The sequence below is a fragment of the Aythya ferina genome (genome assembly GCF_964211825.1).
Source record: "Aythya ferina genome assembly, chromosome: 3".
Taxonomy (NCBI): domain Eukaryota; kingdom Metazoa; phylum Chordata; class Aves; order Anseriformes; family Anatidae; genus Aythya; species Aythya ferina.
The window spans coordinates 69429881-69449253 of NC_140298.1; the positions used below are offsets into that span (position 1 = coordinate 69429881).

At 35.7% G+C, this 19373-nt stretch overlaps 1 protein-coding gene across 3 annotated transcripts in view; it reads right to left on the minus strand.

The window, feature by feature from the left end:
• Positions 1 to 629: 629 nt before the first annotated feature.
• The window catches only part of HACE1 (HECT domain and ankyrin repeat containing E3 ubiquitin protein ligase 1), a 49049-nt gene continuing 30305 nt past the window's right edge, over positions 630 to 19373 (minus strand). For all 3 annotated transcript variants that reach the window (XM_084514210.1, XM_084514209.1, XM_084514211.1), the window contains 10 exons: positions 18338 to 18449; positions 18141 to 18238; positions 17863 to 17950; positions 16606 to 16755; positions 12474 to 12670; positions 7735 to 7866; positions 7001 to 7099; positions 6620 to 6690; positions 1999 to 2112; positions 630 to 1554 (listed from right to left, as the gene is read on the minus strand). In XM_084514210.1, coding sequence (XP_084370336.1) covers positions 1452 to 1554; positions 1999 to 2112; positions 6620 to 6690; positions 7001 to 7099; positions 7735 to 7866; positions 12474 to 12670; positions 16606 to 16755; positions 17863 to 17950; positions 18141 to 18238; positions 18338 to 18449 — 1164 coding nt within the window. In that variant the 3' untranslated portion in view covers positions 630 to 1451. The remainder of the gene's footprint in view (positions 1555 to 1998; positions 2113 to 6619; positions 6691 to 7000; positions 7100 to 7734; positions 7867 to 12473; positions 12671 to 16605; positions 16756 to 17862; positions 17951 to 18140; positions 18239 to 18337; positions 18450 to 19373) is intronic.

Consider the following 19373-nt stretch of genomic DNA (forward strand, 5'->3'; position numbering starts at 1 on the left):
TGAGGACATGAACCCTAAATTTATCACTTTGGGGTGTTCACTAAGCCTAGACTCATTTACTTCTGATCACCTCTTCAGATCAGTGCAGTCCTGCAGATGTAACTAGATGTTCATCTATTAGTATTTGGTACATTTCTGGATGCTGCTTAGTTTCAGCTGGAAAGAATCCAGACTGCATTCTCTGAAGCAAAAGCATGACAAGCAGGGATGATCAGATTCATTAAAACAAACAAACAAGCCACAGAGCAAACAAAAATAATCTTAGCCTGATCCAAAGCAATAACGTAGACCTATTCTAGGGTCCCTAACAAAGTTTTGCAAATACATCATCTAACCCCACTTATCAAAAGCGCATGCTGGTAAGCCACAGTTGTGCATTTTTGCATGTTACTTGAGTAACATCCCTTAATTCTACAGAAATTTTGATGTGAGATTCTAATTATTATAGTCTTGACAGTTAACCTTTCAATAAGCTCAGGTTCTTTCCATGTGCATTTGCTTATGACCATCCATATACTCTGACAATGCCTTCTCAAATACTGCTTCAATGGCAATTTAAATTACTAGCAAGGTGAACGGAGTCTTAAAAAAAAAAAAACACAAAACCACACAAACTAGTCACATTCAAATTCTCGTAAAAATATTAAAATTTTATAATAACTTTTGAGCATACAATTATGTCAAGGAAACAGTAAAGGCATTCAAACAAACAAATGGATATAGAATTTAAATAATATTTACAAATTCTAATCTGCAAGTTGACTATAAAGTCACAAATACTTTAAATACTTAGTAGAATATAGTGTAAATTCTAATATAAATTAGATAGTAATTTCATCTGATATCCTTTCCAGTTGTAAGTCTAATCTTTACATATTATATACATTAAAATGCTAAAAAGTTATAAAACTTTATTTGTTGCTATGCAAAGAAATGGAAAATACATCAGATCTGTCTTACTGTACAATATCCAAATTGAACTTTCTATAGTGTTCTCTGAAAAAATAAATGGCACTTTCACATGCAACAAGGCAAAAAGTACACGTCTGTCCATTACCAGTATGCCATCTGAATGTAAAATAAACTATGACACAAATGTCATTCAACCATCTAGTTGAAAATCAAAAATAAGACTGTAGAAAGAGATTCTGACAAACTTCCTGATTCAGACTGAAGTAATAATGAAAAGCATGTAAACTGATTTCCATACAGTCCTGACATTTAAATAAATGAAAATACAGAATACTGAGAAATGTAAGTTCTTTGACAGTATCAAAGTTACTTTGACAACATATAATGGAAGGAAAAACCTGATGATCCTGTGTGAATTCTGAAAACCAGCCCTGCCAATGGGCTGCAGCACCTAAGCTGCTTTTCTATTGACAGTTTCCAAAATTACTTCTGCCACTTTGAATTGCACATCAGTAGACAGATGAGTTTCCTGGACTTCATTATGCCATTGTGTAACCATAGCTTCCACAGTGTAATGCCACAAGAAGCCTGTCCTTTAGGATTTCTTTACTTGGGTATTCAGGTAACTTGAGCATATTGATGCTGAAAAGAAAAAAAAAAAAAAGAAAAAAGAAAACATCACAGGAAGAAACTCAACAGTAGTTTTCTGATTGAGAATCCTGAAGATGTCACATTTATGGAACAAAAAGCAAACAAATAAAATCAGTGTTCCATTACAACCCCATAAAGTATTCATGCATATTGCAGAAAAGTAAGTTTTTTTCATTCTAGTAAAATTTAATACAATTATTTAACTTGGATATTCCCTTATTGATCCCACTCGTTGTGGTTAAGCAAATGAGCAAAACAATGCAACTACCTCTAAGTAAAAACCCAACATTTTGTTGGCTAGAGAATACTCCATAAACTGTCTAGAGTTTTTTGAGCTTTTTAATAAAAGCGTTCAAACAGATTGTATTTTTGACTGACAATTATTTGAAAAAACGCCTTATATCAGAGTATTTTAATAAGACCTAGTTAACATACCATGTGCTTGATGTTGGTAAAAGATTTGCAGTATACGGCACAGCAGCAATTGTAAAATTTTGCAATCCACTTCCACCCATTATATGGGCAAAGCCACCATGAGGCACCCTGGAACTGAGAATACTCACAGAAGTTAGATCATTGTAAGGACATCTAAAACATAACATAACAAAATAAAACATATTTGACCCTGCACATACTTTTTTACTGTTACATGTGACCAGCTTTCATACAGGTTCTCCATGTCTCACCAGAATCAAAATTTTCACTGTCTAAATACTTTTAATTACAATATTGAATAATGCATTTATTTATGTTAGACATCAAATTCTTTGAAGGTTAAGAGAACCCTGTCTGCAAAGAGAACTCATTCCTTTGACCAGTTTTTAGAACAGAACGTCATCTCAGTTTACTACAGTAATTTTACCTTATTACATTTATTTACATTTACAGTTTAAGAAATAACTGCATTATTAAAAATTTTGTTCTCCAGTTACTACCTGTGGGACAACTGACTATAGTGTTTTGATGCATCTTTTCATATAGGTTTTCAGTTTACTAATAAAACCAACATATCAGTTAAATCCTCATCTAGGGACATTCTATAGCAAAGCCACACACACACACAAAATCACTAACACATTCAGGAATGCATTCTCACTTAATCATATTATTCAGATTTTTTTGCTTTTATCAATGTATTATTCAAGGATTACTTTAAATATAAATAGATAATAGACCTGCAATCTTCAGCATCCCTCACAAATTCTAAACAGAGAGGAATAGAGTAAAATTTAGATATAACATCAATGGAAGTTAGTATGTGTTACAACGTCATACCTGTTGTTACTACAGCCCTCATAAATAGGAAAAAAGACAGGCAAGAAACTATTAGAAGAAGGACTAAAGAAGTTGAATGTGAGCCAATAATGCATTCTTGCAAAGAACAGCCTCCTTGGTTGCATCAGGAAGAACACTGGCATGAGGTGAAGGGAGGTAATCCTTCCCCTGTACTCAGTCCTGGTGAAGAAGAACTGACTCCAAACTCTCCAGTAGAAGAGAGACAAGGGCACACTGCAGCAAGATGAGCACAGGGCCACAAAGAGATTAGAGCACCTGACATGAGGCGATAGAGCTGGGACTGTTCAACCTGGAGAGTGGAAGACTCAGGGAAATGCGATCAATACTTTTAAATGCCTGAAGGGGAAAATGAGTAAGATGGAGCCCAAGTTTTCTCAGTAATGCCCAGTGAGAAGACAGGAGACAATGGGCTCAAAATGAAGCCCAGGAAAATCCATTTAAACTTGAGATTTTTTTTTATTTTTTTTTTCCTGCAAGGGCAGTCAGACACTGGATCAAGTTGCCCAGAGAAGTCATGGGGTCATCATCCTTGGAGACTGGACAAGACCACGAGCACACAGCTTTAGCTGACCCTGCTTTGAGCATGGGGTTGGATTAGGCAGTCCCCACAGGTCCCCCTCCAACCTTGTCTATTTTATGATCCTGTATCTAGCAAAGAAATCGATAAAACAAAATAAACCTTCCAGCAAATATTAAAAAGCTGTTAGCATTCCAGATTTCAGATACTTACATTAAAGATAATGAAAAAACAAAATGACTGCAAAAAGCAGGAGCAAGGGAAAATCAGAATGAAGTAATGCTTCCACTCACAGTAAAATTACTTGATAAAAATGCAGCAGAGCAAAGGTTGCTATTGCCAGATGTTAAGGAGCTATGACAGAGGTCGCAACAATACTTTTTAAATATACCTGTAAGAGCTAGCTATAGTGTCCAAGAAAAAGCTATACCACCTGTCTTAATGACAGCATTATTCAGCAGGCAGTTCTAGCACTGGTGTATAACTCAACCATCAAGAAGCGAAGTACTGATTATTTGCAGCATACTATTTCTGACACACAAATGTGATTATGTTCACAGCCACAGTTCAAAACAGTTGTAAAGATTTTACAATGGTACCCTCTTTTATATGATGTTTTTGGCTTGCATTTCTACTACAGTGCTGCCTCCCCTGCAGTGATCTTTTGTTCTGTGAGCCAGGAGAATTCTACATTCAAATAAGCAATAAAATACAGACTTCACTCTGTTGAATATTTCCTTTTCAGCCCACTATTAACTAACATTTTTACAATTTAACTTATTAGAATGCTTTTCATACAATAGGTTAAAATCATACAGAATGGTCGTGGATTTCAAAGCTTGAAAGTAACAGATGGCTGCAGCATGACTACAAGGCTCTGAGTATGAGGTTTTATTTCAAAACAAAACACTGCCAATAACAGAAAGAGGGCCTTTCAAATATGTGTAAATAAGATCACGAGATCCTACCTTTCACTCTACATGTACATACAGCCTTGAGCAAGAGCAACAATACGATTTCATAGCTTTGGAAACTTCAGTGATATAAAAACATTTAAACTTGCATCTGAATCTTGTCTACCTATTTTTCCATAGGCTATATTTAGGCTTTCAGAGTGCTAAGACCTCCAAACACATAGCATCTGCTACTCAAACTTTACATGCGATATGGAAAGTGTGCTGTTAAAAAAAGATGTCTCAGAATTAGTATTACTGCTGAACGCAATGCTGTATGCTCTGAACTACTAAAGTAAGACTTTATTACATGGAAGAAAAAAATCTTTAGGACTGGGAGAAGATGAAAGGTAACACTTGAGAAATATTTAGAAATGTCAGAGAAACACTGAAGACATTGCCATAAATGTAATTAATGTTATTCGACTCACTAAATTAATTTTATAGCCTTTAATTGGAAGGAAAGAATAGTACTACTTCATAAAAAAAAAAAATCAATTAACTGGATATGCAGAAGAGACTAAAGGAAAAAATAATGAAAAATTTGAATGCAGACTACCAAGCAGCACACACAGAATCTTAAAAGAAATTCCTCACTAAATAAATATGGAGCATTCAGTTAGAAAAAGATTCAAGTTTGAAATCAGGTATACTTTTAGTGTAAAGTTTGACTTGAAATACCAGCCTGTACTAGACAAACTGGAATTTTAGCTCACAGACAACTCAGCATCTAGATCTTCCATGCCCAGAAACTAGGACTTTCTAAGGCATTGCTGGATTTATGTGCAAAAATGCTAGATGCACACCACTATTAGAGGTAATTTCTGAAATCTAAATGTTTGCGGAAAAATATCTGTTGTGTTTACCTCACTGGAGAAAAAACACAACAGGTTCTTGCTAGGTGATAGAAGAAAAAAATAATAGCAATTTGTTTCTAAATTCCAACGCAGAGTTCTTAAAAAAAAAAAAAAAAAAATGTATTTCCTACTAACAAGAAATCCTACTAACAAAGTTGGCACGTGATTTGTGAGCAAAATAATACATGTTTGAGCACTATTCAATCAGACCACGTAACTGTTTACTTGATAGAAAGCATCCCTGAGAATCCAGATTATCCCAAATGCCATGCACATAGTGAATGTCACATCAGCATCATTTAGAATGTTTTAAGCAGAATTTGAAAAATGACTTTGTATCTTAAGTATCCTTATTTGCTATCTAGATTTAGAAATGGATTAGTCCATTAAAAGATGGAAGACCAGCAGCTGACACGCAACAGATGTGCAATCAGAGTTACAGACTCGTTTCTGTAGAGGACAGACAGAAAAAGATGGATGTGCACAGAATTAGCTTTTTTAATTGTCTGCGATCCCTAAAAACAATGAAATTTGTAATAAATCAAGTGAAACTAACAGAATTTGAAGACTGTGCCATTTGATGATACATCCATGACTGTGAAATTCCTTCCTATAAAAGACAAGGTTTGATGATCTAAATTTGCATTTTACCACCGCTTAATCACAAAACCTATAAACAAAGGAAAGGTCAACTGCTCCACTGATCCCAGAGTAAGAAAGAAACACCAAATTAAGAAGACGGCATGATCTCTATCTGCTACCAGGAAAAAAGGAGAAAAAAAAAAAAAAAAAAAAAAGGACTACAAAACCTAGACAGCCCATGTGTGTCACTCTGCAAAGTACCTATATACAGATATCTGGCAACTCACCCAGCTCAAAGTGGCATTTACTGCTCAACCTGTCCCATCCCTGCCCTGCACTGCCACCAAACCATAAAGGAAATTGAAGTGGCTTTCCCTGAAGACCAGCTTGAATTTAGGGCAGAAATACTACATAAGACAAATGGTCTTGCATAAGGTTACACTTTCATTTGATCTTGACATACTGCACTAACGTTAAATCCAAATGAGCTTTAGTAGAAGGATATTCTATTTACACTGACTAAAATGATACCCGGTTATATCTCATGTATTAAAGCCTTTATTGATTCCACCTTACAGTGGAAGGTGGCCCTGCCCACAGCAGGAGGGTTAGAACTAGATGACCTTTCAAGTTCCTTCCAAACCAAATGATGATTCCTGGAGGAGCTAAGAGCCACATAAATATGCAATAGAAAGAAGAATATAAAGTGCAGTTAAATTCACTACTTCCTTGTTTAAAAACTGCCTGAAACAGCAACTTGTTTCTACGTAGGTGGTTTGTATGGCAGTCTGAAGTCTGTTAACTTATTTCAGAGTATCTAGCACATTTGTTATTACACTAGAGTTTCTCACCTGCCAGTAACAAACTGCAATAGTAATACTCTCTCTTCCTGAGTTAGTTCTTCCACAACATCCCAGAACCACTAAATGAAATAAGAAAAAAAAAATGTTAGTTTTCATTTTTTACTACTTACAGTACTTGAAAGGATAATGGTAAAACAATAAGTTTGTGTTTGTATCTTAAATTATGGATATTTTCAGACCAAATTCATACATAACCAAATCATTTAATATACAAGAAGTCATTTAATATAGAAATATAGTATAAAAAAGCTCCACAAATTTTAGTCAGTCAGCTTCCATGAAAAGACAGAAAATGACAACAAAAAAAAATTTTTTGTGGATTAAATTGCAATAATCTATATTATTAAAAAAAAAAAAAAAGAATTTTACCTGAATAACTTGGTCTCCTCTCTCATAGCCGCTGGTGTATTCTGTATTTTTTAACCAATCATTCACATCAATTTCTGGCATGCCAGACAACAAAAGCTCCTTCAGAAAAAGCACATAGCTTTTGATTAGTGCTGACTAACCATTAATTTCAAGTGTCTATGCTATTTTAAAAAGTTATTGCTTTAAAAAAAATGCTGTGCATTTTCTGTTTAGTTTCAACCTTACAGTCTTGGATTATTATTACCATGACTAACTTTTAATACAAAAAAAAAAAACAAAAAAAAAACAACTTGAATTCGGATAATGTTACATGATCCATCCAATTTAAACACAGTATCAAAGGGTAGAAATTATGATGAAGGAACTTAGAAAAAAAAAATCTGACTTTTAGCATGACTAGAGACAAAACTTGAGATATCTTAGTTACAAAAGATCAAACTACTCCAAAAACTTATTTCAATTTGATTCTCAAACTCAAAAGTGTGTCTCAAAGACAGTAGACAGCATCTCCTGACTTTTAAAGATTTTTTTTTTAAAGAAATGCCAGAAAGATGGCTATTCTAAATAAGTAAGATAAGCAGGAATACTCAGATTGAAAACCCCATTGATTGATGCACAAAGAAAGACTGAAATGAAAGATACACGATTAATATTTTGTGGGTACTGAGCTTTACTTCTACATCATTACATTACTGATGAAGGGTGCTGAACAAAGTACAGGCGTATCTGCTTACCAGTTCATATTCATCAAACAGCTGAATCAAAGACGGTGGAATGAACATATGGAAACCTTGTAAAAAGGCATTTATCTGAGGTTGAATGGCTCTTGTCATTCTAAGTTCAGTGACAAGCTGGACATACTCAGCCTGTAATTAAGAAAATGACATTAAGACATACAACAGCAAAAATACATCATGCTCACGCATACACAAATACGCATAAATGCAGTCCTCCATACATCACAAATATTATCTACTGTAAGGTGTTAAGAGTCCCCCTATGAACTTTCCACCCACTGAAGCCACCTGAGATAATTCAGAAGACCCTTCAGAATCCAGAGCCCTTTCTGCTATTTCCATTCCTTCCTTCCACCAAGACAATTCCCAAAAAGCAGGGTTCAGAGACCAGCCAAAACAGACCTGGATCAAGCCCAAGGAAATGAATAGAACTTGGTTTGTCGTGCCTGCATCTAATACAGCCACCACTGGCATTTGTTGTTGCACAGTTAAGCCAACTGAACTCAGAAAAAAAGTAAAATTCCAAAGCAACATTTGTAAGCCAAAAGGGCTTGCTTGCATTCCCACTGTCTCTGGAAGCCTAACTGAATATACTAACTACCCCTGCAAATTTTGTTGTAATAAACCCTTCACCACCCCTCCCCCTTTTTTTTTTTTTTTTTTTTTTTTTTTTGTAAGGTCTTAAAAGTCTTCTCAGTTTTCAAAAAAGGGGAAAAAACAAAAGTATTTATACGGTAAACATGCAAAAAGACGATAAAATAGTTTGCACGCTTGAGAGATTTGGGTACTCTGTCCCCTTTAAAGGACTCCAGTTTGAAAAGGAATCCACTAGGGCTCGGCTGTTGAAAACACAAAAGCCTAGGAGGCAGTTAAAGGAAGGCTTTTAGAAAAAGACAGACTTAAAAGTGCCTGCATTAAAGCGGTACAAACACATCTCATTTAACGTGACAGAACTTTGCAAGTCTAATAAAGTTTCTTTACTCCAGAAAAGAAAATTTGTCCTCAAATAGAAATCTGTTCCTGGATTATTTGAAGTATACAGTTTCAAAGTAATGCTTTTACTTCCTAATTGTGATTTCTAATAATGGAATCATAAAATATACCTCCCAATTAAACCATCTTAACCATCATCATGCTTCAAGACAACAACCTTACAAAAACACCACGTGGATTTTTAAATTAAAAAAAACTTTGATTAACGTTTGGGCTTTGAACCTGCACAAAAGCCCAGGTAAGTATTCTTTCTCTCCTCCCTTTCTGAATAAAAAAACAAACAAAAAAAGGCAGCAGCAAAGACAGCTCCTTACATTCCCAAAGTATACAGGGGTTAGTCAACTGCCTCACGGTTGGAAGATATTTTTAAATGCATTAATAACATTTTATTAGAATGAGAGGACAATTAATTTATGAAGACATACCTAAGCATGTCTTCAACTGCCAAGCTGTTCCCAAATATCTAGTTTCAATCTAGCAATCTCCCTGGGTTGCTTTTAGTACCTCCCTTTTCTAAGGAATTAGATGAGCAGCCAAAGGAGATTAACTGCACTAGACCAAAGTCAGCCTCTGCATCTACATTTTATAGCTCTGGGAAGAAATAAGAAACATTAGCTAGGATTAAAAGCAGTGTTAACAATGGTCTTCAATGATCAGATCAGAAATATTTGTTTTTAAGTCTCTGTTACTTATGTTAGGCTATTGAGAAAGCAGGGTTGTAGGGAGAAAATTTCACAATCTTATTTTGAAAAATCCATTAGAAAAAATTATTACATACCTAAGTACCAATTTTCTGCATTACAAATATATTTACATTAAACACTTGCATTATGAAAAACGGTTGCTATGCTTTAGGTATAACAAGAAATCTTTAAACAGCCTGGTACAGCAGCGCGTATTGACTATCAGAACTGGTGCATGCTGCGAGACCTTTACTATAAAATTTACGTAATGTATGATAGAAAAAAAAATGGTCAATTTGTTTTTCCCTCTGTTCACTTCATTTGCATTTTATTCCCTCTTAGAAGCCTTAGGAACACATTAAAAAAACAAATACCTCCAGAATTTCATGCACAGTCCTCCACAGTGCATAAAAGGTACAACTCATTCTGCATTCAGCAAGATGCACATCACAAATCTGACAAAAACATCTAGCTTGGGTAAGGACTCGTTTTGTACTTTCCTTTGAGGTGAAGCAAGCAAAGATCACACCTCCCTGATTTCACAACCCCAAACACTGGGGTGAGGCTATGATCAATGTCCATTATGATGTTCAGGTTTAGGGGGCAGCCATATTCTAACACTGTTTGAAAAAGTTCTGTTTTTTTTTTTTTTTTTTATTGCCTAACAGCACAGCCAGGTCACAGACACACAAGTCCCGAAGCCATATGACTGCGGAGTTTTGGACTACTTTTAAAAACAACATATGGTCATACTTTGTCTCTCTCTCATTTTTCCTAAAAAGTAAGTCGAAAGCTGCAGGAACATATATAGCAAAGAACAAAGAAAAACATATAGCAAGGTACTCGAAAAAGCAAGACTTCTGTTTGAGGTCTCCCCATTATCATGATAAAAGGCAGTTGAACCACTGCTATAATGGATACTTCATCTGGAACTACACAGACAGTCCAATTGTAAGATTGGAACATTTACATTGCACAAACCCACAAGCATTCACCTATTAGACAGTTGATGTAAAAAGAGAAAATTTGTTCGCTCAAAGAAAACAGCTTCTTACAAACAGCTGTTATTACCACTTCTCAATGGGGCTGGTGGCTTTTTTTTTTTTTTTTTTTTTTTGCTTTTCAGTAAGAGGGAAATGGATTGTTTGGATGGTTTCTGTTGCTTTGTTTTTTTTTTTTTTATCGGCTTTTTTATTTGTTGCTGTTTTTTAATTTATTTTTAAGGAATAAAGATTTGTTCAATTTCCTTTAAAAATATGCTGTCTTCAAACAGGTAATCTGCTGGTGTGCATACACAGCAAGTTCTTTTAGGAGCTATATTTCCTTCTCCCAGAGGTATTGCGAATATAATGAGTTTTAAACAGAAGTCTTTTATTCCTCAAGTAAAGGCAGAAGAAAAAGATATCTGTTGCAGAAAAGAGAGATGCATAAATCAGAGGATACTCTTTTCTGTTTAACCTACTAGAGCTACACGTTAGAGAAATCCAAAAAAAATTTCCCAACAGCACTAAAACCCACTAAAACACAGATCTACAATTTTCAACAACTCAGTTCGTTGTGTCAAAATCAGCAGTATAGAGACAGTGTCATTCTTACAGATGTTTGTTGACTTTACATTTTGCAGCCTGCAAATTCAAAAATCAATGAATATTACCAGTTTAAGAGCCACCCTAACAGCTAGCTTTTTTTTTTTACCACCCTTCAAATAAAAGCTACACAAACTCTAGTCCCCTCCTGTCACCCCAGAGGAAGGCTGATGAGCTAGCATGGGTGCATCTGTTCTACACAGTGTTGCCCAGGCAGAAGTTAAGGGAACAACGTGAGCTAAAGATGTCTGAGGATATCCTCGCGTAGGCAAACTTCTAATTTCATGCTAACTGATAGCTGCCAACTGGTTTTTAAATGGTTGTTACGAAACCACAATTTATTTCAAGTACATCTGTTTTATATACTGAAATTAAGACCAGAAACAAGAATCAACATCTTTGCTTTCTCTGATAGGTAATAAAGAAATTAATCATCCACTCCCTTCACAATTAGGCTTGTTTTATCATCTTTACTCTTTCATGAATGATTATATTGCAGGAGACAGTGCAGAATCAGGCTAATAACATGTATTTCAGTTATTGCGATGGCACTCTGCCTTAATGAAAATGAGGATTAAGAACACAAGAAGCCAGTGCCAATTGCGCCAAAAGAAACTAAAATTTTGTTAGAACAAATGCTGACACCAAGTGGTCATGTACCATTACGACAGCTGTCTATGCTAGCGATGAAGCTGCAGGAATACTGCATACACAAAGCAAGTTAGACTAGATCCACACTTAAGAAAACCAACACACGAAACAGACAAGGAACAGAAGAATCAATGATACCAAAAAAAAATACAGGTTTACGCATGACACTGCTTTGGTTACTCAAAAATACCTAGTTACGAGCTGCAGGTTTCAATTAGAATAATGTCCATCTTCATTTTCTACGAGTCAAAATCTGGCTGTGTTTTCCCATTTTTGTTTTTGAGTTAAAGCTGCAGAGAATTCAAGGGCTTTCCAAGCTGTTACTATTAAACTATATTAAAAAAAATAAGTAGATATATACTACTGATACAGATACATTCCGAGAAAATTGCAAATGGCTGAAAAGCTTCCTGCAGCTTTTTACTCTGCCAGTTATTTTGTAATATTACTGCACTGCAATCTAGGGCCATAGACTGCCCTAGCAGGCAGGATGCTTTGCGATGTTACCTGTGGTTTTATTTTTTTAAAGCAATTGTTATAGTTTTACTCTCCTGCTATTTACCCATATCTGAATTTTTTGAAATAAACACTTTATTTTCCTTCTGAGAGTTCTGACAGAAAGAAGAATATCAAAGCTGAACACTTAATGGAGATTACTACTTCGATAACACATTAAGCTAGAAAAAGGGGGCTAAAACATGTTGGCAACTTTTTTATGTACTTCCTTGAAAAGTGGTGTATCATTTATGTTTCCAGTTATTCAGAAAGTCAGTCCAATTATTTTTCTTATACTGTCAGCTTCTGACTAAACCTGTATACTCACCTTGTTTTCCTGTGTAACAAGTATACTTGCACCCCCTGGCTTTAACGGCACTTCTTCCATTGCTCCAAACACATCAGTTTCAACAGAGAAGGTCAGCTCTAAACCCAGATCACTGATATCATTATCTAAAATCCACTGCAAGTTCTTCGCATACTCTGGATCAATAGATGCTACATCCTGATAATTTACAGGTATACCTAGAAAAAAAAAATAAAGACAAATCCTCCAAATAAATAGGATAAAGTGAAAGGTATTCTAACTTAATTTATGGTAGAAGATTGCCCTCTAGAGAGGAACCAGAATAATGCAGTATTAGAAACAGGGAAAAGGGATTCACCATTAACTGTAACAGACCTGTACTTACTACATTTTAAAAGCATTAAAGTTTCCTCTGTATGTTTCTCTTTCCAGTGAAGCAAATGGCATACCATTCAGGCAACAACAGTTTGCACAATTTTACATAACTAATGGACATCAGTAGAAACATCTAACCATACAGAACATACAAGGTTAAATACATTACCCTAAATAAACTCAAGTTTTCTATGCGACTTCTAGAAACTCAAACATAATGTTTTGCTATACATTATCTTTTCCTCCCAGAAAAGGATCTGGAAAAAAAGACAATCTTTCTGTACTTTGAAAATTCTTTCACCCTTCAGCTTTCTTTTTAATCCTTTGCTATGAGATCTACTATTCAGTTGAGAAAAAAAAATTATTTACAGAAATTTCACGTTTTCAAGCTGAATTTGCAAGTCAGTGAGAAGCAAATAAATAAATTTTATTTTTTCGATTATAAAAAAAAATAAATAAATTCAGAGCTGCTAGAAGTTTGGTTTCCAACCAAGTATGGAAACTGCCTATTTATATGCCCTTCACAAACACAGCACTCAAGAACAAATTTGAGCAAACATGTCCAGAACAAGTTGCCTAAGTTTGCACCGAAGAACTGCCTCTTCACTACACAAGAAAGCAAATCCAAATGCCTTTATGAAGGCAGATAGTTTAGATAACTATCAAGATAGATAAATACTTGGAAAGACGTTAGGGGGTGCAGGTATTAGTAGGTAAAGAGAAAAGCAAATTACTGGGAAGTACTCCCTCTGCTTCACCACCTTCCATCCATTTGTGAAGCGTTACACAAATGTTCTATCAGTAGAGGTCTTCACATGCTATGGGCAGCAGAAGCAGCACCCACAACAATTACACATAAGTCAAAGGTTAACAGCTGGTGCAAACATGTAAATGCAAAAACCATGTTACAGGATTTCACTGGAAGTTCTGACTTGTGCTGAAATGTTGCACACAAGAACTGTAAGGCATTGTTTTTTTCTGATAAAACTTTACAGCACTCCAGTTTAAGAGATGGGCAGATAATTTACTAATGGATTTTCACTGTTATCTCTCAAAAAAAAAAAAGTTTAATAGCTGTCTAGTAGCTTCTAAATGGCTGTCTAGTAGTTTCTAAAGGACTTTCACTTTTCCCTATTATTAAGCATATGTGCATTTCACATATGAAATGTGAAAATAATATCATCTCTGGGGAACATAAGCAAACCATGGGTAACAAAACAGACTGAAAAGCAGGAATCAGACTCCTTTAGACAAAAAAAAAAAAAAGTACAGTGTCAAGAGGAAACTACACTCGTAGTCAGCAAGTTGTGATACCAAAGCACTAAGCTCCCTCAACTGCTTGACAGATATTTTACCAATCAATAAAGACTCAAGTCAGACAGCTATAAAGAAACTCCATCAGTTTCATCAGGACAAGATTCTAGTCCCCCTGAGATACGTGCATTAAGCATTCAAGGATTTATACGGTCCCTAACTCAAAGTCCACTGACCCAGAAAATAATTTTCACTTTTGCTCATAATACTTCACAGGGTATTTCTTAATATACTTGATTCTACCAGGAGATAGCACAGTTAGGAATTTACCAGTTAGGTTCCTATGTGTCTTCATAGGCTGGATATGGAAGTTTCTCTTCCGAAAAGGAAATGGAGCTCTCTCCTTAGAGAAACAACAAAGTAACTGGATAACAACACTAGTGAAACTATCTTCTCTTCCCATTTAAGTAGGGAGCATATAGACACAGAACAGGAAACCTAAGAGGCCTTAATAATTTCTGCCTATATTTCTGCCTTAGTTCTAGATCTGTAGTAGAGTGCAATCCTTATAAGCAAAAGAAGCTAGAAAGTAATGTTTAAGTTCTCAAACAGAAATCGCACCAACGACATATGTAAAGTTATAAACCACATTAGCTGGGTTATCACTGAAGCTGGAGATCTCTCCTTGCCTACAAGCTATTGTGGAAAGATCTCATCAGGGTGAAAAAAGGTGCTAAGTCTCAAAAAGCAGGCCACATTTGTTCATGTAGGTTTCAGCTTCTACTTACAGCAATTCCACTTCACACCTTCTCTAGACACAGAGAGAGAAGAGTTCCTTTGAAAGTTCATAGTACTCCTTGGGTAGAGGTCTTACCACACAACAAGTGGATTCAGTGCTATCATCAGGAAAAGCAAGTAAAAATCAAGGATCTCAGTGTATTGTAAGAAACCAAAGGAAGGAAACTGGTCTCAGGCTTCAAGAGGAGATCTAATATTTGGTTACTCAGGGCCTCACAGATAGCTGAAGGGAACCTCTACTATGTCTGAAACCTGGTAACTTATATTTGGCATGAACAACAGTAAGTATAATCCATAGCTGAGCCTGAACCAAAAAATAAAGAAAACAAACTGAATGTACACAAACCTCTGGAGAATTCCAGGATGTCTGCTCAACAGAACAGCAAGGCCTTATTAAGAGGGACTTATTAACAGAGAGAGATCTTATTAACAGAGACTAATCACTAATGTTTGGTTTGGAATGGTGATATGCTCTGTTAGAAGACACACCCTCTTTCCTCTCAGCTGCCAACTGCTGATTTACATATTGTGCTGATTTCTCACTTCAGCAAAAATATCATTCTGCGACGTGAGTAAGAAGCAAAAGAACATATCTGGTAACCGGAGGTGACAGCCTTAAATTTCAGAAGTGGCAGACATCTTTAAATGGGGAAAATAAGAATAGGTTGTTTTAGCAAAATGAAAAAAAAAAAAAAAAAAAAAAGGAAACAGTGCATCATCTTGTTAATTCAGATACCACAAAACCTAGTATGTAATGAGAATTCAAACTACAAAAGAACCAAAATTAATTAGCAGTCATCTCCAAAAGAGGTCACAAGAGCAACACTTGACTATTCTCAAAGCGTGTAAGTAAACAGCAAAAAAAATACTTTCATTTGTGAATACATCACATAGAGATTAGGCTGTGATCGTTCTTCTGCTCATACAGAGAAATCTCTTGATGAGAGGCCAACTCTTAAGTCAGTGCCAAGTTGTGTTACACAAAGAAATGTCTGCTTTGGAACTCTTCTCTTACATGAAGGATCAATGACTACGGGATCCTGATGGGTCACTGCCAATGTAGTGCTGCTTCATACTGGTGTCCTTCATCTCTTCTTGCCCAGTACAAGAGTCACTGTCCCACAGCAGAAAGCAGTGCTGAGGGAGGCAAGTAAACATATCCCTAGTCTTATGCAAGATCTTGACAAAAATGACTGCAGCTGCATCATGAGACTGCAACACTGTTACCTGAACACTTTCACGGAAGAGAAACAGTAAATCTGAAACTCCTTCATCTGTTCCAGACTCAGCAAACATCAAGAAAAAAGATTGCAGATAAACAGAGAGATTATAAATATATTAAAAAAAAAAAACGGACTGAGATCCAATCCCTTGAAAGCCTTGCTAAGACTTAAAGAGTGGCTCTTGAGGAAAAGCAAGACTCTTTATCCACGTTCTTCAGGAAAAGTAAAACACCACACTATCTTACACCTCCAAAGGAGATTAAGGAATAGCACTTAAAGAGAAAGGAAATTTTGCATGCTGTGGCAGTTCATGAGAGGCTCAGACTGAAATAGCAATCACTGCCATATCATGCTGTAACTCTGATGTTCATAAAAGATTAGCAAAACTTTTATTTATTTCCAAGACTTTTTCCACTTTCAAGCACGCACACACAAGTTAAAAAGGAAGTTTACTGCTCAGATGATTGTTATGACTAATAAACAGGATTAAAATAAAACCATACCAAGAATATGTTTGTAGAATGACCTTGTGAAGTAAATGTTCACCAACTGCCTGTGATTCAGAGCTAGTCCCAGGATCTGGCCTGCAAAACGGAAGTAGTTCAAATGATCTGGATTTACAGAAGAGTTGCTGTTTGGCTGGAAAGTTGTTCCTGTAAAATAAAAACATTACTCGTTTCTTCATCATCATCATCGTTATTATTAAACTGAAGTTTATATTTGTTGAATAAGCTAACCATCTAAAAGCACAAAGTTTTATTTTGCAGTTCTGGAAAATTGGTGGGGTTTTTTGTTTGTTTGTTTGTCAAAAAGACATCAGAAGGAAATGTATTAGAATGCAATGCCATCATACTGTCACAATGACACTGCTTAGCCACTCTCCAAGGCAACACTGAATTAATTATCATCAGCACAAGGATAACAGTCACGATCTGCTAAACTTGTCTTCCATCTTGTTGTATTTTTACATGCATTTTTTGCTCACTCTAATGGCCCACACTTTTACCAATTTGTACACGTGCTCAAACAAAGGATCAGACTATATTCACTTTCTTCCACCTGGCTCCAGCCAGATGCAGACAAGAGATCATCCTGTCCTGGTCTCCTTGGAAGAGACATCCCTGAACTTTTAACTTTCAGAAACTGATCTATGCTTCTGCAGTTGACTGATATCCTTACCACTTCCTAAGACTCTGTAAGGTAGAGAGCAAAACATTTATCACTGCTGCTGATGTGAAATCTTTTATCGATAAAGATTTGCTGTGCATGAAGCACCCAAAAGACAAAAAGTCAAATAAAAGGTAGATGCATGGAGATCAACATCTGGTTTTACCACAAAAGTGAACTGCTTGACTTTGTGGTTCTAAAAAGAAATAAAGTAATATCTCCACAGTTCCGTTACAACTGCAAAAGAAAGGAAAACATTTTCTATACTGCTATCAAAGTGTTATGTCCCTCTAATACCAGGCAGAAATAGAATGGAATCATTAAACAGCATGGACTCATTAAAACTAACAACTCACTGTCCTCTTGTGAAAGAAGAGCAAAATTATGGAATCCTCAAATTAAAAATCATTCCTATTTATAAAAATGTATGTTGAACAGATCATTTCTCTATATATGAAAACAATTCTGTCAGTCTCACTTTTTTTTTTTTTTTTAAGTAGCAATGTTACATCCTGCAATCAATTAAGTGAGTCTCACATTATTAAGATGCTTTTATGAAAGATGCTCTAAAATCAGAGAAAAAAAGGACATACCATCAGCTGACTGGGTAAATAAGGCATAATCTGGGTTAACTATTTCACTGGATAAAATATCAAACCACTCACGCACCACACCCTGCCCCTGCATGTCAAAAAAATAAAATATATTAGTATCTAGAACTTCCACTGGGTAGTTAAGCTAGGTAACTACATTTCTTAATAAAGCATAAAAGTTATTTTGAGCATGGATTTAATTCAAAACAATACTCATGAAAAACAAAATTAGTATTGCCATATATAGCGATAAAGGAAAACCATGACATTTTACCTACCATGCCCTCTTCTCCATGAAATCGCACAGCAATCCCTTGCTTTAGTTTTGCACAATTTGCTTTAGAGACAACTTCACAGCTACTCCTAAAAATAGAATCTGAATACAAAGAGCCAATTAATTTTATGTCTTAATTCATTTTATTTCAATATATTTCTGTATTTTTTAAGAGACACTACTCTGTTTCTAGCACAATACCTCTGTGAACCAGAAGGATGTCATTTTCATTGACAGGCCTGTGCACCATGTCTGAATCTGGCTGCCCCGAATGCAGATGTTCATAGAACCATTCACAGCGATCTTTAAATGGCTGCAAAACAAGAGATAAACCACATTACACAGGTGCATTCAAATGCATAATTCCTACCTCCTAAGCACAGCTAGAAAACACCGTTCCATCTACGCATCAGGAAGGACTTTTTACTGCATGAGTGACAGAGCACTGGTACAGGTTGCCCTGAGAGGCTGTGGAGATGCTCAAAAACCACCTAGAAACGGTCCTGGGCAAGCAGCTCTGGGTGTCCCTGCTTGAGCAGAGGGTTGGACCAGATAGCCTCAACTCCAGAGGCCCTTTCCCACCACAGCCATCCTGTGATTCTGTGAAAATGGTTATGCACACCATTGATGCATTCTGAGATGTGCAGAGAGTTCCTCAGTACTACCTTAATAAGCCATACAGTTTTTTGGGAAGTGGAAAGGACTAGACTTGCTGAAGAAAGGCCAAGTGCTTGCTGAAATCTGGGATGCAGAAAGACTGGACCATCAGCTATACAGAAGTGGCTGTCAGACTACAAAACCCCTAAGAAAAAGACCACAAAACTTTCCCACATTAAACCAAAAAGTGAATTTAGGTTATCAATACATCAATATTTTACTTAAAAAAAAACAAAAAACAAAAAACAAAAAACATCCACAATTAACCAATGAAACAGTACGAAGTGCAACAGTACAACATTTTTCACTGAAGGAGCTGCCACTAATTAATTATGGCATAATCAACTAATAATGGTGTATTCACCCTGTGGTTTGTCTCAAAATTGAAGTCACTTAAAGAAGAGTGTTTTAAAGCTCAATTTATTAGATGTAATTAAGTGAAGTTAACTTTCTATTATGAAATTTATGTACAAATTGGACTTTTGAGACACATTTAACACTGGTAATCTAAAATGAACTTGCACATAAATTTTTAAGAATTTAAAGTAGAGAAGTCTGTATGCCCCATGTCTATTTAATC